The sequence below is a fragment of the Neoarius graeffei genome, chromosome 10, assembly GCF_027579695.1.
Source record: "Neoarius graeffei isolate fNeoGra1 chromosome 10, fNeoGra1.pri, whole genome shotgun sequence".
NCBI lineage: Eukaryota > Metazoa > Chordata > Actinopteri > Siluriformes > Ariidae > Neoarius > Neoarius graeffei.
Genome location: NC_083578.1, coordinates 18,656,227 through 18,674,745, shown reverse-complemented (window position 1 = coordinate 18,674,745; position 18,519 = coordinate 18,656,227). Strand labels below are relative to the sequence as shown.

Below are 18,519 nucleotides of genomic sequence, written 5' to 3'. Positions count from 1 at the left end.
TCATAGCAACTTAATTTAGCCCCGAGGTATTCTTCATGTGAAATTTGGTGATGATTGGTTGGAAACTGAGGGAGAAATAGTGTCCTAAAAACATTAGGAGAAGAAGAAGAAGTAGAGAAAGTAGAAAGGTCCTGAGTGAGAGTAACAATTTGCGCCAGTGCTGTTAGCACAAATTATATCCCCATCCATCCATTATCTCTAGCCGCTTTATCCTGTTCTACAGGGTCGCAGGCAAGCTGGAGCCTATCCCAGCTGACTACGGGCGAAAGGCGGGGTACACCCTGGACAAGTCGCCAGGTCATCACAGGGCTGACACATAGACACAGACAACCATTCACACTCACATTCACACCTACGGTCAATTTAGAGTCACCAGTTAACCTAACCTGCATGTCTTTGGACTGTGGGGGAAACTGGAGCACCCGGAGGAAACCCACGCGGACAAGGGGAGAACATGCAAACTCCGCACAGAAAGGCCCTCGCCGGCCACGGGGCTCGAACCTGGACCTTCTTGCTGTGAGGCGACAGTGCTAACCACTATATATATATATATATATATATATATATATATATATATATGGGGGCGGCACGGTGGTGTAGTGGTTAGCGCTGTCGCCTCACAGCAAGAAGGTCCGGGTTCGAGCCCCGTGGCCGGCGAGGGCCTTTCTGTGCGGAGTTTGCATGTTCTCCCCGTGTCCGCGTGGGTTTCCTCCGGGTGCTCCGGTTTCCCCCACAGTCCAAAGACATGCAGGTTAGGTTAACTGGTGACTCTAAATTGAGCGTAGGTGTGAATGTGAGTGTGAATGGTTGTCTGTGTCTATGTGTCAGCCCTGTGATGACCTGGCGACTTGTCCAGGGTGTACCCTGCCTTTCGCCCGTAGTCAGCTGGGATAGGCTCCAGCTTGCCTGCAACCCTGTAGAACAGGATAAAGCGGCTACAGATAATGAGAATGAGATGAGATAAATAAAATAAATTGTTCCCTCTAGCAGGTTAGGATAAGGATAAGGTTAGACGATAACCTGATACAATGATAGCCTTGGACATAAAGACTCCAAACATACTCTCTATAATTGCCTAGTGTTGTAAGTGCTACTTAGAGATGATTTAATGACTATTTGCACTGGATGAGCAATTTAGCTTACCTAATTAAAAATACTGCTGGCTCAGTATAAATATGTTGCACATGTCTGTTTCCTGTCACCATATGGCTGAATCGGTGGTATTTTGCCCCAAAGTGTGGAGTGTTTATGCTTCAACTGATGAGATTACCTAAATACGAGTACAACTGAAAACTGAAATACTGAAAAATCCATCTTTTCATTTCAATAAACACTTTGGAAATGCAAATGGTTGTGAAGATATTGCTGGATTAAAGCAAAAAAAAATCATCTGACTGAAAAAAAAAAGTTCCATGTCGTTGGCCCCTACCACGTCAGCGATGCGTCAAATTTTAAACACCGTGTTGTCCATTATCCCCTAGGCCCCTACTTATAGTACATTTACATAATTTTAACAAATGACTAAAGCTAAGGCAAGACTTTACCATTGTCATTACTGGCTATAAATGATGAAACATCAAGTTTTCAGCGCAAAGTGCAAATTTATTTCAACAATACTTTAGTAATGCACAGCAGTGGTTAAGAGAAAAGTGCAAGTGCAGTCAAACTTGAACCATGCTTTCAGAAGAGTGGAACAGAAAGAAAAATAAGAAAATCTGTTGACATAAAACCAGGAAACAAGAAAAGTAAAGTGAAAGTTCACTTTTTCTGCTTCTTCGCGGTGAAACCAAAGGCATCTAGTTTTTTGCCATTGCTTCCATAGACTTTTTTGTATGGCAAACTACACAAAAGCACACACCTGCCATTTTCATCTTTTTGCACCATGAACTAAATGGCTTGCCATTATCGCCCATTTCATTTCGCCAAGCCCATCTCCACTTATTCTTTACCGTTGTGTCGATGTCTGACACATCTGTGCCTTCATTTAAAAAGAAGCGCATCCATGCTGGCAAAACCGAAAGTAATTTGACGCGCTCTAGTGATGGAAATCGAAGGGCCTATATCCGGTGGCCTTATATGCAGTACTCAAGTTGAGGGGGGATGTGGGGGGATGGCATCCCCCTTCTGAAATAAAAATCTCAAATCATTCCCCTTATAAAACAGCCATCCCCCCATCACATCCCTTGGGCCATTTTACCGATTAATGTGGAAATTAGCCTACTATTATTTTAACAAATATTACTACCATTTCAACATTAGAGGCTTTGCGCAGTGATAGCCTACATGTAGCCGGATTAAAAAGACGCATATTTATTTATTCGGTTGCACTGCTCATTCACACTTATATGGAGGTTTCAGTCACTGAAAACAGCTACTTTCGCAAACTCGGGGCAGAGTGGAGGAGGTCCGTGTATCATCCGATCATTCAAGTATTTCATTCAATCTGGAAAACGAAAAAACAAAAAAAACACTCAATATTTCTCCATCTTCAGACACGCGTGTAAATCAGGAAAACGAAGCAGCAGTGGGCGAGAGGGCGCGCGCGAATATAATGAGTCATAGGTGTGAATCTTTCACCGAATGCCAGTTGTCCCGGTTCTTCATAAAATCGCACGCGCACGCGCAAATTCATTAGGTTAACTTTCAAATAACTGTTCTTGTGCACTTGCGACACCGGAGCCACTTTCCTGAATTTTGAGCTTCGGAGTATTCGCTTCTTTATCTATTTAATCAATGAATTTATTTGTCACATACATTAAATTACTAATGTAAACCATTAGTAGCCTATTTAAGCAATAGCTGTTTTCTCCACTGTTTTCTGACCTTTTGTGTTTAGTGAATGAGACACTTCATTACACTCCACTGACCGACTTCCAATTCCGGACTTTTTAGAAAATGTAAAATATAGGCCTACGAGATGTTTTTTTGGCACTTAATTCGCGTTGGTTCTTCACTATTAATTTTTGAGACTGACGAGGCACTAAATACTGTGGAATTATTTTCTCCTTACTATGAAGTTTGGCATCTTAAACAAGTGTCGGGAAATCTTGCAGCCCGACTCTGCAGCCTGCTGAAACCATAATGTTTAAGGATTAAATCGTAGGCTAATCAAACCAAAGAAAAACACAGCCTTTCCAGAACGTTGTCTGCCGAAGCCTACAAAACGCTTAATAGCAAAGGTCTTGCTGCGGCTTCAACTTTTCACCTGATCACCTTTCAATAGGCAAATATCATTATTACTACTACTACTACAAAAGGCCTAGTATTAGTAGTAGACAAGTAACCTAGTTGCCTAGTATAGGACAGCCAAATAGTTTCATCAGTGGCCTACACCGAGCCTCCCCGGGACTAGACAGTAGCGGAGGCTGTATTTATTTATTTAGGCCTATCTAGCGCAACAACTTATTCCTTTACATATACTCAAACATAGCACAAGAAAGGGTTCAACAACAGGCAGTCACAGCAGCTTGGTGAAGTTCTAAATCACATCGGTGTCAGACCTATGGGCCAAACCCCCCACTCCTTTTTTCCCTCGGATCTGCATCACTCTCATTATTGACCTTTAGCGCTCCCAGTTGACGGAAATCCGTCGTAGCGACGGAAAACTTTAATCCATGGAACTCTCATATTATAGATGCTTCCTCGTCAGTCAGTTATTCATCTCCAAAATACTGTACACTCTGCCTCGTAGATTAGATGATTAGGTATAACCTAATACAATCTGTACCACAAACTAATAGTGGACCAAGGGCTAGTGAGGTGAGAGATGGTGATAGATTTATTCACAGAGAGAAAGAGATAAAGGGGACCACTGAGGAAGAGCTGGTAATCAGTCTAAGCTGAGAAGGCAGTGAGGAGTCACGGTCAGGTGTAAAATATTATTCCTGCACAAACATAACCGTTGCAGCAGTGGCTACAAGAGGAGTAGACAACTCTGGTGTGAGATGAAGACAACATCCTGCTGATCATGGTCAGTTCCAACTCTCAGCTACACATGAAAATGGAGGAACTAGTCAATAAAAGAAAATGTTACGACAAAAATGTAACCAAATTCAACTGACGTGAAAACAATAGCAATCACGTTTGTTTTGTATTAACTACTACATTGTCAGCATTTCAAGGTAGCTAGCGATTATTTTATTAATTGTTTAAAACATCTAAGACGCTGTGTTAAAATGGTATTCCATAGTAACGATGAGAGAAAGCTATTTGGTGTCATTTGTGCATTACCTGGTGTAACAGTCTTGATGCGAATAGGATGGGGGCAGGAGTTGAGCACGCCACGGACATCACCCAAGGTCATCCCTAGAACAGGTGTCCCTCCGATCTCCAAAATGATATCACCAACTGTGATCCCGCCTCCCGGCGCAGCTGTGACAAACGGAAACTCGCCATAGTCTGCGCCACCGCCAATGGCCACGCCCAGTTCTCCTGAGCTGCCTAACAGAGGAACGAAGCTCTCCTGCACTTTAGATCGCCAGTGCAGCTTCTTCACGTCCACCTTAGCCATGGCAAACGAACTGAGAAAGCAAGAAAGAAAGAGTTTGTGTTTCAATCCAATATTAAATCCACATTATATTTTCACCGGGTTTCACTCAATATATAATCTAGCTTTAGACCATGAACCAGAAATAAGAGCCTGCTTAATAAGAGCTAGAATAATGTCATAAAGCCAGAAGCTGGGAGAGCTAATCTTTATATAAAAATACATAAGCCTTGGGGTCAATGTCAACCCTGACCAGCACTTTAGAGAGCTCTCTCATTTGCATGCATTTTGAGAGGCCCGTTTGGGGCTTGGCAGACGAATCAGCAGATGTGCACTCTGCATGGGGTAGAATTAACACTGCCTGAACTTTATTCCTCATAAGCTGTATAATTTAGAATTCAACATATAAAATTATATGAAACAACAACCAATATACAGGTCACGTTTATACTATTTACTCTTCGGGTCTTAGAGTTGTCACAAAACCAACATTTTGACCTTAGTACTACAGGAAGTAGTATGGATTCATTTTTTTTAGAGGATTTAAAAAAAAACATTTAACATTTAAGTTATTCCATGAAATCGAGTCGTACATGAGCTGATAGCCGACGAAGCGCATAGCGCCGAGTTGGTTATAAGCCATGTATGATGAGCTTGAGCGGAGTTACTGTTTTATTCTATCCACATTCACTGGATTTTGAGGTAACAGAGTATTTTTATTTTTTGCAAATTTGATAAATAAAAACTTTATACAAAACGTCTGATAAGATCATTTCCGGGCGGCACGGTGGTGTAGTGGTTAGCGCTGTCGCCTCACAGCAAGAAGGTCCGGGTTCGAGCCCCGTGGCCGGCGAGGGCCTTTCTGTGTGGAGTTTGCATGTTCTCCCCGTGTCTGCGTGGGTTTCCTCCGGGTGCTCCGGTTTCCCCCACAGTCCAAAGACATGCAGGTTAGGTTAACTGGTGACTCTAAATTGACCGTAGGTGTGAATGTGAGTGTGAATGGTTGTCTTTGTCTATGTGTCAGCCCTGTGATGACCTGGCGACCTGTCCAGGGTGTACCCCGCCTTTCGCCCGTAGTCAGCTGGGATAGGCTCCAGCTTGCCTGCGACCCTGTAGAACAGGATAAAGCGGCTACAGATAATGAGATGAGATGAGAAGATCATTTCCGCTTAGAATGTAAACAAATCGGTGAAATGACAGGAGCAATTTGTGAAAAATGCAATAATAATAATTCTAGACAAATTTAAAAAAGATATGTTCTTAACATCAAATACTTTTATTCCATATTTTGTTGCTTTTTTTTTGTATTTTTTAGGGTTTTGTTTTTGAGTAGCGTTTTTATTTTGTCCTCGGTTGGTAAAATTATTCTATCCACATTCACCGGATATGAGCAATCGGGCACTCTGATTGGCTACTCTACTTCTAGGCTATCAGCTCATATACCATGAGTAGAGAAAAACAAAATGGCAGAACGTGTTGCTGAACCAACAAAGGACGAAATAAAAACTCTACTCGAAAACAAAACCCCAAAACAGCAACAGAATATGGAATGAAATTATTTGATGGTAAGAACGTATCTTTTTGTATTTTTCAAGAATTTTTATTATCGCATTTTTCACAAATTGCTACGGTCATTTCACCAGTTTGTTTACATTCTAAGCGGACATTATTTTGTCGGACGTTTTGTATAAAGTTTTTATTTATCGAATTTGCAAAAAATACAAATCCAGTGAATGTGGATAGAATAAAACAATTATTTCACTCAATCTTGTTGTACATGGCTAATAGCCGACTCGGCGCTACGCTCCTCGTCAGCTATCAGCTCATGTACGACTTGATTTCGTGGAATAACTTAAATATCTTTACTTTTGTTGAATGTAATATTAGTCAAAGAAAAATAAATGAAAGTGATAACTGTGCTTTGACACGAAGAATCTGGACAGTTAACTCCAAATGTTAAGTAAATATTCACACCGGAAAATGTCCTTGTATTCAGAGGTGATTTACACAGGCACTTATGGGGTTTTTTTGAGCATTCGATTAAAATAACCTGTATGTATTTATGCTATCTTCCCACTTTTTTTTGCATTACCTTCTGTCAAATGCACGTGTGAGGGAGAAATGCACACTCTGTGTTCATACTTTTGCAACATCCATGGTGCTTAAATTGCTTTAAAGGTTTTGTCCCAGTTTCATTCTTAACATGCAAGATTTACCATGCAGAATGTGACCTAATTGCACCTGAAAATGGGAACAAATAGCTACGTTTTGGCCCATGATGTCACATCCATATTATTATGGTTTATTATAGTCTTTTTGGTTCACTCTCATGTAGCAAGTATATAACAGTAAAATATTCACTTACTAACTTTACACCTAATAGCTCCATGTTACTGAATAAGCGAACCACTGGAAAGGAAGCAGATGGTAGAGCTTGAAAGCTTGTTTGTTATGCAAGACCAACATTGTGTCACGTTGTGAGATGTTCAGTGTTTGCAAAACACAACCATACACGGGCATGCATACAGGACAGTAGTGTAAATGTAAAAGGCTTGTCATAATACTGTAAGCGTAAATCTTGTGTTAAACTACACTAAATAGTTTTGACCTGTGAATATGGTTAGACTATAAAATTTGTCTAGCCTTATCATTTCCTATAAAACTGGATGACATTTGGCTTATTCCAGCCACCCAATTACATAGAAAATGCCATTAGTGACTTAGCAAGATCGATCAAACTCACTGAAGCGTCCATTTCTATCATGAGACGGATCCTCAAACAGTGTGACATGCTGCAGTGCTGAAGGACTTTTAGCTTCTGCGAGAGAGGGAAGCTGAGTAAAGTGACAGTTGGCCACACCAGCATGAGGGGCTGGTACAGTTGCCATGAGACACTAGAGATGTGACAGTATGAGAACAGTGCTGTCACTTCAAGCCCTTGCTGTTCCAACAGTATAAACAAGTGTGAGCGGTGGCCAACTTTAGTGTAATGGATAGAAAGGGGTGATTTAAAAAAAAAAAGACAAAAATAACAACAAAACGTTAATAATCTTTACCCTTTATCGAGGGCGCTAATAATTCTGGAGCTGACCTTTGGTGATACTTCAGTGCTGAGCCGAGGTAGCCCAGCAGTTCTTTTGGTAACTGGATGGGTGGTTTGTTTGTTGCTAATCTTCTCCAGCTAGGCACCTAGCTAGCAGACATTTCCCAATATTAGCAAGAACATTGGTGGCACAGTGTGGCAGCGGGGGCGTGGTCAAGCACCGGTCTGTGACAGGAGGGCGGAGTCAGGGAAGGTAAGTGGCAGAATCACTTCACCTGAGAGCAATTAACCTGTTTGTGTGTCTTCCCAGTGACTGCGCCCTATATGAGGAGGGAGAGCGAGAGCAGAGAAAAAAGCTCTCCCTGGAACCAGACACGGAGTGTGTGTGTGTGTCTGTCTGCTAAAGTAACTCGTAGTGGTTAAGACTGAAAAGCTGGCAATAAAGCCGAGTTACAACCCTGATCTCTGTCCTGCCGTCCTCTGTGCTCCACCCACACCTAGGGAAAGCTACAGTGGTGCCGGAACCCGGGATATGGAGCACCAACCCAGCAGCCCCATGGAATCCTCCCCGTTCACCGACCTGGTCCACACCCTCGCCACGGCTCAGCAAAGCCAGCACCAGGCGCTCGTCACACTCCGAAAGGAACAAGAGCGGCGCTTCGATGCCCTGGTGCTGGCCCAGCAAGAAGATCGCAAGGCGTTCCGGCGTCTCCTCGCGTCGGCGGGGCCCACCAGCGCTCCGGCCGCGGGCCCGTCTCCCCTCACCTTAACTAAGATGGGCCCGCAGGATGACCCCGAGGCTTTCTTCACGTTGTTCGAGCAGGTCGCCGAAGCCTCGGGGTGGCCGATGGAGCAGCGCGCGGCGCGCCTCCTCCCCCTCCTGACGGGAGAGGCGCAGCTGGCTGCACTACAGCTCCCCGCCGATCGCCGGCTGGCCTACGCCGACCTTCGCCGGGCTGTCCTTCAGCGCGTGGGGCGCACGCCGGAGCAGCAGCGCCAGCGCTTCTGCGCGCTGCGGATGGAGGAAGTCGGCAGCCCGTTCGCGTTCGGCCAGCAGCTCCGGGACGCCTGCTGGCGGTGGCTGAGGGCCGAAGATCGCGACGCCGAGGGAATCGTCGATCAGGTGGTACTGGAACAGTTCATCGCCCGCTTACCAGCAGGAGCCGCGGAGTGGGTCCAGTGCCACCGCCCGGCGTCACTGGATCAGGCAGTCGAGCTGGCGGAGGATCATCTGGCGGCTGTCTCGGCGGCAGGACAGCAGATGTCGACATCTCTTCTCTCCTCTTCTCTCTCTCTCTCTCTCTCCCCCCTCCTCCTGTGTCCCGTCCTCGCCCCATTCCCCCACCGCGGAGGCGGGGGCCGGCACCACCCCTGCCGGCCCGCCGCACCCGCGGTGCCCTCCCGTTTCTCCCTTCTGTGTCTGTCTCTCCCCCACCTCAGGTGAGTGAGCCCCAGATCACCGGTGCAGAGGGGAAGCCCGGGCCGGTTTGCTGGCGCTGCGGGGAACCGGACCACCTTCAACAGCAGTGCACAGCAATGGAAGTGGGCGCGGTGGTTCGGATCCCCGACGCGCCAGAGGCCGCCCTCGATCGGGCCGGAGCGTATCGCATACCGGTGAGTATCCAAGGGGCTACATATCAGGCGTTGGTGGATTCTGGTTGTAATCAGACCTCAATTCGCCAAAGCCTGGTTCAAAACGAGGCATTGGGGGGAGCACAGGGGGTGAAGGTGTTGTGTGTGCACGGGGATGTTCACCGCTACCCTTTGGTGTCGGTCCACATTATTTTCAGAGGGGAAAAATTTATAGTGAAGGCGGCGGTTAATCCTCGCCTTACCCACTCGTTAATTTTGGGGACTGATTGGCCGGGATTTCGGGGTTTAATGACGCGCCTAGTAGAGAGTGGGTCCTGCCAGTTGACAGGGGGAGGTCCCGGTGTCGTTTTGGCGGGAGCAGCTGTCGCAGAGCCGTCTACGTCATCTCCGCGTCAGGGTGAGGAGCCACCGGCTCCTCCTCTCTCTATTGGGGAATCCCTCGCGGATTTCCCACTAGAGCAGTCGCGAGACGAGACTCTGCGGCATGCGTTTGACCAAGTGAGAGTAATCGATGGTCAAACGCTCCCGCCGAACGCCACCCCGTCCTTCCCCTACTTCGCGATTATGAAGGATAGGTTATACCGAGTGACGCAGGACACTCAAACTAAAGAGCGAGTCACGCAGCTTTTGATTCCAAAGAGCCGCCGGGAATTGGTATTCCAGGCGGCTCACTTTAATCCCATGGCTGGACACTTAGGGCAGGATAAAACACTAGCCCGAATAATGGCCCGATTCTATTGGCCGGGGATTCGCGGCGATGTCCGTAGGTGGTGTACGGCATGTCGCGAATGCCAGTTAGTAAATCCAGCGGCCATTCCAAAAGCGCCATTGCGCCCTCTACCGTTAATCGAGACCCCGTTTGAAAGAATTGGGATGGATCTCGTCAGGCCATTAGATCGGTCAGCACGAGGGTACCGCTTTATATTAGTTCTAGTGGACTATGCAACGCGATACCCGGAAGCAGTGCCTCTGCGCAATATCTCAGCACGCAGTATTGCAGAGGCACTCTTCCGCGTCATCTCCCGAGTTGGAATCCCGAAAGAGATTCTGACTGATCAAGGCACTACGTTTATGTCACGAACACTACGCGAACTGTATGGGTTATTGGGGATTAAGCCGATCCGCACCAGTGTATATCACCCACAAACGGACGGTTTAGTAGAACGGTTCAACCGCACCCTCAAAAATATCATTAAGAAATTCGTAAGTGAGGACGCACGTAATTGGGATAAGTGGCTCGAACCCTTGCTGTTCTCAGTGCGAGAGGTCCCTCAAGCCTCCACGGGGTTCTCCCCATTCGAATTATTATATGGGCGTAAGCCGCGCGGCATCCTGGACGTGCTGCGGGAAAATTGGGAGGAGGGACCTTCACAAAGTAAGAATGAAATTCAGTACGTTATGGACCTGCGCGCAAAACTCCACACGCTCACCCACCTAACTCAGGAGAATTTGCGGCAGGCCCAGGAACGGCAAGCCCGCCTGTACAACAAGGGTACGCGCCTTAGAGAGTTCACACCAGGAGATAAAGTACTCGTACTCTTGCCCACGTCGAGCTCCAAATTAATCGCCAAGTGGCAAGGACCCTTTGAGGTCACACGGCGAGTCGGGGACGTCGACTATGAGGTGAGGCGAACAGACAGGGGTGGGGCGCTACAGATTTACCACCTCAATCTGCTCAAACTCTGGAACGAGGAGGTCCCCGTGGCGTTGGTGTCGGTAGTTCCGGAGAAGGCGGAGCTGGGGCCGGAGGTTCAAAAAGGGAATTTGGCATCACGTACCTCTCCGGTCCCCTGTGGAGACCACCTCTCCCCGACCCAACTCATGGAGGTCGCCCAGTTGCAGGCCGAGTTTTCGGATGTGTTCTCGCTCCTGCCCGGTCGCACTAACCTCATAGAACACCACATAGAGACACCCCCGGGGGTGGTAGTGCGTAGCCGCCCTTATAGACTACCCGAACACAAAAAAAAGGTGGTTCGGGAAGAACTTCAGGCCATGCTCGAAATGGGCATCGTCGAGGAGTCCCACAGCGACTGGAGCAGCCCGGTGGTCTTGGTTCCCAAGGCCGACGGCTCGGTCCGGTTCTGTGCGGACTATAGAAAAGTCAACGCGGTGTCTAAATTCGACGCGTACCCAATGCCTCGTATTGATGAGCTGCTCGATTGACTAGGCACGGCTCGCTTCTACTCGACACTGGATTTAACGAAGGGATATTGGCAGATCCCCTTGACTCCATTATCCCGGGAGAAAACGGCCTTTTCCACACCGTTCGGCTTACACCAGTTCGTCACACTTCCGTTTGGGCTGTTTGGGGCGCCCGCTACGTTTCAGCGGCTGATGGACCGGGTCCTCCGGCCCCACGCCACCTATGCGGCCGCCTACCTGGACGACATTATTGTTTATAGTAACAAGTGGCAGCGGCACCTGCAACACCTGAGGGCCGTCCTTAGGTCGCTGAGACGGGCGGGACTCACTGCCAACCCAAAGAAGTGTGCGATTGGGCGGGTGGAAGTACGGTATCTGGGCTTCCACTTGGGCAACGGGCAGGTGCGTCCCCAAATTAATAAGACAGCAGCGATTGCGGCCTGCCCGAGGCCCAAGACCAAAAAGGGGGTGAGACAGTTCCTGGGGCTGGCTGGCTACTATCGTAGGTTTATACCTAATTATTCGGACGTCACCAGCCCGCTGACTGACCTCACTAAAAAGGGGGCGCCAGATCCGGTCCAGTGGACGGAGCAGTGCCAGCGGGCTTTCTCGGAGGTAAAGGCTGCACTGTGTGGGGGGCCACTTTTACACTCCCCTGACTTCTCTCTCCCTTTTATGTTACAGACGGATGCGTCGGACAGAGGGCTGGGGGCCGTTTTGTCCCAGCAGGTGGAGGGGGAGGATCGCCCGGTCCTATACATCAGCCGGAAGCTGTCAGTGCGTGAGGGGCGCTACAGCACGATTGAAAAGGAGTGCCTGGCGATCAAATGGGCGGTCCTCGCCCTCCGGTACTACCTGCTGGGGCGCTCTTTCACCCTCTGTTCGGACCACGCGCCCCTCCAGTGGCTCCACCGCATGAAAGATGCCAACGCGCGGATCACCCGTTGGTATCTGGCGCTCCAACCCTTTAATTTCAAGGTGGTCCACAGGCCGGGGGCGCAGATGGTCGTGGCGGACTTCCTCTCCCGTCAAGGGGGGGGGAGTCGGCTGCGGGCCGGACGGCTGCCCGGCCTGAGTCGGGCGGTGGGGGTATGTGGCAGCGGGGGCGTGGTCAAGCACCGATCTGTGACAGGAGGGCGGAGTCAGGGAAGGTAAGTGGCAGAATCACTTCACCTGAGAGCAATTAACCTGTTTGTGTGTCTTCCCAGTGACTGCGCCCTATATGAGGAGGGAGAGCGAGAGCAGAGAAAAAAGCTCTCCCTGGAACCAGACACGGAGTGTGTGTGTGTGTGTGTGTCTGTCTGCTAAAGTAACTCGTAGTGGTTAAGACTGAAAAGTTGGCAATAAAGCCGAGTTACAACCCTGATCTCTGTCCTGCCGTCCTCTGTGCTCCACCCACACCTAGGGAAAGCTACACACAGTTATGGTCATTAGTTACAGGTCAGAAGGCTGTGGGTTCAAGCTCCAGCCATGTCAAGCTACCACTGTTGGGCCCTTGAGCATAATCCTTTACCTTATCTGCTCTAGGAGCGCTGGATCATGTCCAACCCCAACTTTCTAACAAGCCAGGATATATGAAGAAAGAATTTCACTGTGTTGTAATGCCTATTAAGGTTTTCTTCTTCTTCTTCTTCTAAAATCTGTGAGCAGTAGTTTACTAATAATAGTATGCTAATTTCATGTTAGCTACGGTAGATATCTACCACTAGCCTGAACTGCCTACGTTAAAGTTCAACATTATCCAATAGATAGTTTTCACTGACATCACGGCATTCCAGGGAACGCCCTCCAGCCGCCATCTTGTGGGGCAAACAAAATGGACCATCGCCATTACCGGCTACGTTATCTCGGACGAATTTATGAAGTTATATAGTCAGTTTTCTAAAATAAAGATCAATGTCGGCAAAATCAAGCAAACAGAAGTATATAGATACATTAGACGACATCTCACGACAACGGTATGCAGCCAAACTGGCCTTGATTGGGGGAACTGACCCCTACGAAGTGGACAAAGATGCATTTTCAAGTGACTATGCAGGGCTGCCAAAGCCTGAAACTGCCAAAGCCTGCTCCAAAGCCTGAAACTGACTTCATCAAACTTTAAAGGCTGTCTGATATATACAACTTTATATATTCACAGCGCACCTTTTGGCGGATGCCGCCTTTTTCACGGCTGAATCGCGCAGATCCGATTTTTTTTTTAGGGGGGGGCGTTGGAATGTCTGATTATAATTTCAAAGTAAATTCTGTATTAAAATTACTAAATAAGCAAATCCGTTACAGTCCATGAAACAGGAAGTAAAGGATGAGAAAAAAACAGTTTAAATCGGAAAGCTGCGCACATTTGCGCAGTCCTGCACACCGCTTGGGCTGCGCAAATGCTTTGCGATTTAAACTATTTTTTTCTCACTCCAACGCCCAACACTCCAACACTCCAACGCCCCCCCTAAAAAAAAAAATCGGATCTGCGCGATTCAGGCGGCATCCGCTAAAAGGCGCGCTGTTTGCATCCCAAACACAAATCAAATCATACAGAATAGACCTAAAATGTTTTTCAAAAATGACCCTTGCGTGAGTGAAGTGACAAGTTTCAAATAGAAACGTGACAAACGAGCGATATTAAGTGTACATTACAATGTAAACGTACACTCAGCAGTTCCAGTTAGGCATTCTCCAGAGATTGTTCACATGATGTTTTGGTTTCCAAAAACAAACTTAAACACAACTGATTGTTTATTTAAACAACTTACTACTTATAAAATGATCGGAGCAGACTTTGCTGTGTTTGGAAGGCTGATAATCCTTGCGGTTGATTCTCGCAAGCCATAGATTTCTCCTTTGTATGCTGAGTTTCTTTGTTTGCTCGCCTTTGTGCTCCCATACAGTGGGAATTCCATAAAAGCTCCGCTTGACTTCATCATCTGACCTATTACGACAGCCGTGAATACAACAGGTGTGCACCATTGCTAGCTTTAAATAGCCTGCTTGGGTTCTTTTGAAGACTTTGTACTCGCGCGTTACAATGTGTGCTCAGTCACCTGTATGGTAAGCTTGACCCGCAAGATGGCCACCACTAGGGAATCCCCGACTCTGGGACGTCATGTGAAAACTATCTATACTGTGCTATTAGCTACCCTGGATTGCTATTAGCTGAACTTGGGGAACATAGGGAAGCCATGGCCTAATAGTTAAAGCTTTTGGACCAAAAGGTTCAATTCCCTGGACCAGCAGGAATAGCTGAAGTGCCACTGAGCAAGGCACCTAACCCCCTACTGCTTCCCAGGCTGCTCTGGGTATGTTGTATGTCGCTCTGGATAAGAGCGTCTGCTAAATGCCATTAATGTAATGTAACTTGAACTGCTGTCTTTCCTCAATGTTTACAATAATCATCACTTCCAGTGCTATTTAGTCAACTGGGTGCAAAAAGCTACCTCGCTAAATGCATTTCATGTGAAAATAGCTCTGGAGTTCATCATGTTAAGTATTTCAGAAACTCCTTATCCCTGGGATTTTGATGCCGAACAGTCTCTTGCGTTTATATAGAATGGTATGGAGAATAAACCTCCAGTGAGTAGCAGTTCTGTTGACTGATAAGTTGCTGATGAGAGGTCAGAGGTCGGAGGAGAAAGGCCATACCGGTTTAAAGTGACAGGAAGTCTATGGTAACTCTTAAGCTGTGTTCACATATACCGGTACGATAGTGGTATAACTGTATCGATACAAAGTATAGCGGTACAGTTTAGTGCATCTGTCCACACTAGCGAGAAATGTTTGCGGTTTTCTTTCATGGTAGTTGAAATGCGCGTGCGCGAAATGTTTCCGTGGTTACCGAGTAACTTCCTTCCGAGAATATGGCGGATGAAACAACGTGTGTGTGCTTTTTGTTGTCAATGTACAGTCTGTATTTCTGGTGGTCATTTATTCAGTCGAATTCTATAAAACACGCGAGGCAGTTGAGAAAGAAACAAAGAAAACGAATCTCCGTTCTTCACTATTTTATTCAGCGAAGACATTGATTGAGGTGTGTGACTTTGCGCATGTGCATTATATTTGTATCGATACAGAACCACTTCATCTGTCCACACTACAGCGAAGCGCTACAGTACCGATACTGTACCGGTACGAAACCCATACATTGGTAGGTTTCGTACCGATACAGTTATACCGCTACAGTACCGGTATAGTTGCTAGTGTGGACAGGTGTTGCGGTACGAAAGTAGTATCGTATCGGTACAAAATCCCTAGTGTGGACAGGGTATTAGACAACCTTTATTGTCATTCAGTACGCAACACGTGTACACCAAACGAAATTTCATTGCAATTTGGCTCAGCACAGAATATGAAGTGTATTAAATTAAATTATGCAGCAGCAAAAATATTATAAAGTGCAAGAGTATAAAGTGACCTGTGGAATTAGGAATGTTCAAGTATAAATAGAAGTTTAGAGTTTGGGTTTGGAGTTCAGCGGTCTGATGACCTGGGGGAAAAAGCTGTTACAGAACCTGGTGGTCCTGCACCTAATGCTGCGGAACCTCTTTCCAGAGGCCAGAGGTGAGAACAGTCCACAATGAGGGTGTGAGGGGTCACTGATAATGTTTCTGGCTCGAGACATGCAGCGCCTTGGTGCAATTTTTTGCAGCCGTGGTGAACAGAAAAGGATCTCGGAATGGACGACATGGTGGATCCTGAGGTGGATGGGCTACAACAGCAGAAGACTGTGTCAGGTTTCATTTCTGTCAGAGAAGAACAGGGCAGGAGTATACAGTAAAACCAACAGCTGAAGTTTGGGAAAACACCATCTTTACCTCTGCCAACTTTGTTGGAGGTTATGTTTTCGCCTCTGTCTGTTTGTTTGTTAATTTGTTTGTTTTCCTGTTCCCAACGTAACTCAAAAAGCCGTGAACAGATTTTGATGACATTTTGAGGAACAATGGGCCAAGGAACAATTAATTAGATTTTGATGCAAATCCAGATATGTATGTGGATCCAGGTGTGAACAGATTTTGATGAAATTTGGCGTACACCTTTGGTATTATCCTAGGTTCAAGTGATTCAAATTTGATGTTGATAATATGTGGCTTGGCAGAGGTATGCGCTCTACCGAGTGCCTTTCTAGTTTTCTCATTTTCAACTGCTTGGAGAGTGGTGTCAGTGAGGCTGTACCTTGGATTAACACAAAATTTGTGATGTGATATTTTGGCTATATTGACTCACCCTGACCATATCATGCGTTATTTGGTATTTCTCCTTCACTGCAATTGAGAAACTGATCATTTTCACCTCCAAGTTTTCTGTTTCAAAGATCTGCAAACATCTGTTAGAGGATGGTGAAACTTTTCAAGCTGCAAATGTTGCATGACTTAAGCAGCGGTCTCAAAAGTAGCCGGTCACCGGCGGCAAATCGCCGGCTATGGCTTGTTATGCCGCCGGCTATTGTCAGTCGAGTCACAAAATTTAATATTAAATATTTCTGACAGCAAAAAAAGTTGTGAACGTAAATTACATCCACTATGTCATGTATGTCCATTGCCGCGTCAACTGTGTTTACATCCTCGACACGAGTGCAGCCATTACTGCCGCCTGTGTTGCCAGATTGCGCGTTTTCCCACCCAATTTGGGCGGTTTTAAGTGCATTTTGGCAGGTTTTGAACATATTTTGGGCTGTAAAACATCAGCGGTATCTGGCAACATATTTTTTTACTTAATACAAGAAATTAATGGATGCCAACGTTTTTGCCAAAATGGTATTTTATTTTCCATTGTTTAGGCAGCTTCAGCATCATACTGTGAGATTCTGTTCAAATTGTTTTTTTCTTCTATGAAGCCTGAGCCATTTATTTTGTTAGTTTATAATTATTGTTTAATTTAGTCTTCAGGAGAGACTGTCTGCACACAGCACTAGTATTAATAGTTTTTTTTCTTACATGAAAGCTGAAGCATTTATATTATATTTTAAGGTAACTTCATGTTGTGCTGTGAGGTTCTCTGCACTTTAACTTTTGAACCAACAGGTGCATTTGGATAAGTAAAGCCTATTTTTCTGCATTTTTGTAGTCCTGGTAATCTTTTATATTGGTAAAGTTGTTTATAGGACCATTTCTCAGTGTCTGTTTTTTTTAATCAATAGTTTTTCAGTAATAACTTAATATTTAACATATCACTCAATTTTAAACAACCCCCGCGCCTCCCCCATGGCTTGCCCCCATAGTCTCCAAAATTTCTGTGGGAAACACTGGCATGCGTAACAACGCTAATCAAGCTTAAGCTAGACGACCCGCCTCAAATACCCGTCCTGGGTAAATGTTATCCCAATTTTAGATGGCCTGTTCCAAACCATCCCGCCCCATGAAATATTCATACTTGCATATCTCTATCTATCTATCTATCTATCTATCTATCTATCTATCTATCTATCTATCTATCTATCTATCTATCTATCTATCTATCCCTGCACGCTTTACGTGCATTATGTCTGCTGCTGGCAGACATTTTACCATTTTGCACCCTGCTGTAAATTATTCGTACCCTGCTATTCTCCCAAACTTTGAAGCCCCTGCTTAAGGACAATATTTTGTTTTCCACACAACATAGCATTACTAGCTTGTCCTTCAGCACAAACTGAACCTTCCCTTCTGACTGTCACATCACAATCGAATGTGTTCTAAGCCGAGCTCGATGCATCCACGCAAGCCAGAAAGAGAGACGCACAGAATCGAACGGACAATCAGTCGACCAGACGGTGAGAAAGAGGAAGAAATGATTGAAATGAATGCATGTGTGTACGCCCCCTCAGGCTCCCCTACCACCAGGCTTAACGAGGCTAATTACACAGCTTGAGGAGCAGCCAAGGAGACATGACTAATTGTATACACTTGAACGAATGTCCGATTGGTCATCTATCCGGCCCCACCTCCTGTAGATGAGGCAGCTGATAGGAGAAGAGACATTTTTTTCCTCGTAACTACAGAGACAGTGATAGATTGAACCAGGCATGATGCCGACTGCTGCTGGCACAGAGAGAGAAGTCCTGCGTATGACCTTGGATGCTCAGGTGTCCATAGCCAGAGAGGCATGGATAAAAGTACAAACACACACACACACACACACAAGATACGCGTCCACGTGGCCCTGACAACATTTTCCCTATGCACGTGGCACTGCTGGAATTTTGCTTGATTTAATATTGAGTGAAAGCACAGTCGATAGATGGTGTGATTTGTTAATGGAGACACACACACACACACACACACACACA

The 18,519-nt window shown here is 46.2% G+C and overlaps 1 protein-coding gene across 1 annotated transcript in view; it reads right to left on the bottom strand.

Annotated features, from left to right (window-relative positions):
* Nucleotides 1-18,519, bottom strand: part of LOC132892913 (membrane-associated guanylate kinase, WW and PDZ domain-containing protein 2) — a 168,688-nt gene that overhangs the window by 106,652 nt on the left and 43,517 nt on the right. Inside the window, 1 exon segment of the mRNA XM_060931435.1 lies at nucleotides 4,231-4,520. Coding sequence (XP_060787418.1) covers nucleotides 4,231-4,510 — 280 coding nt within the window. The 5' untranslated portion in view covers nucleotides 4,511-4,520.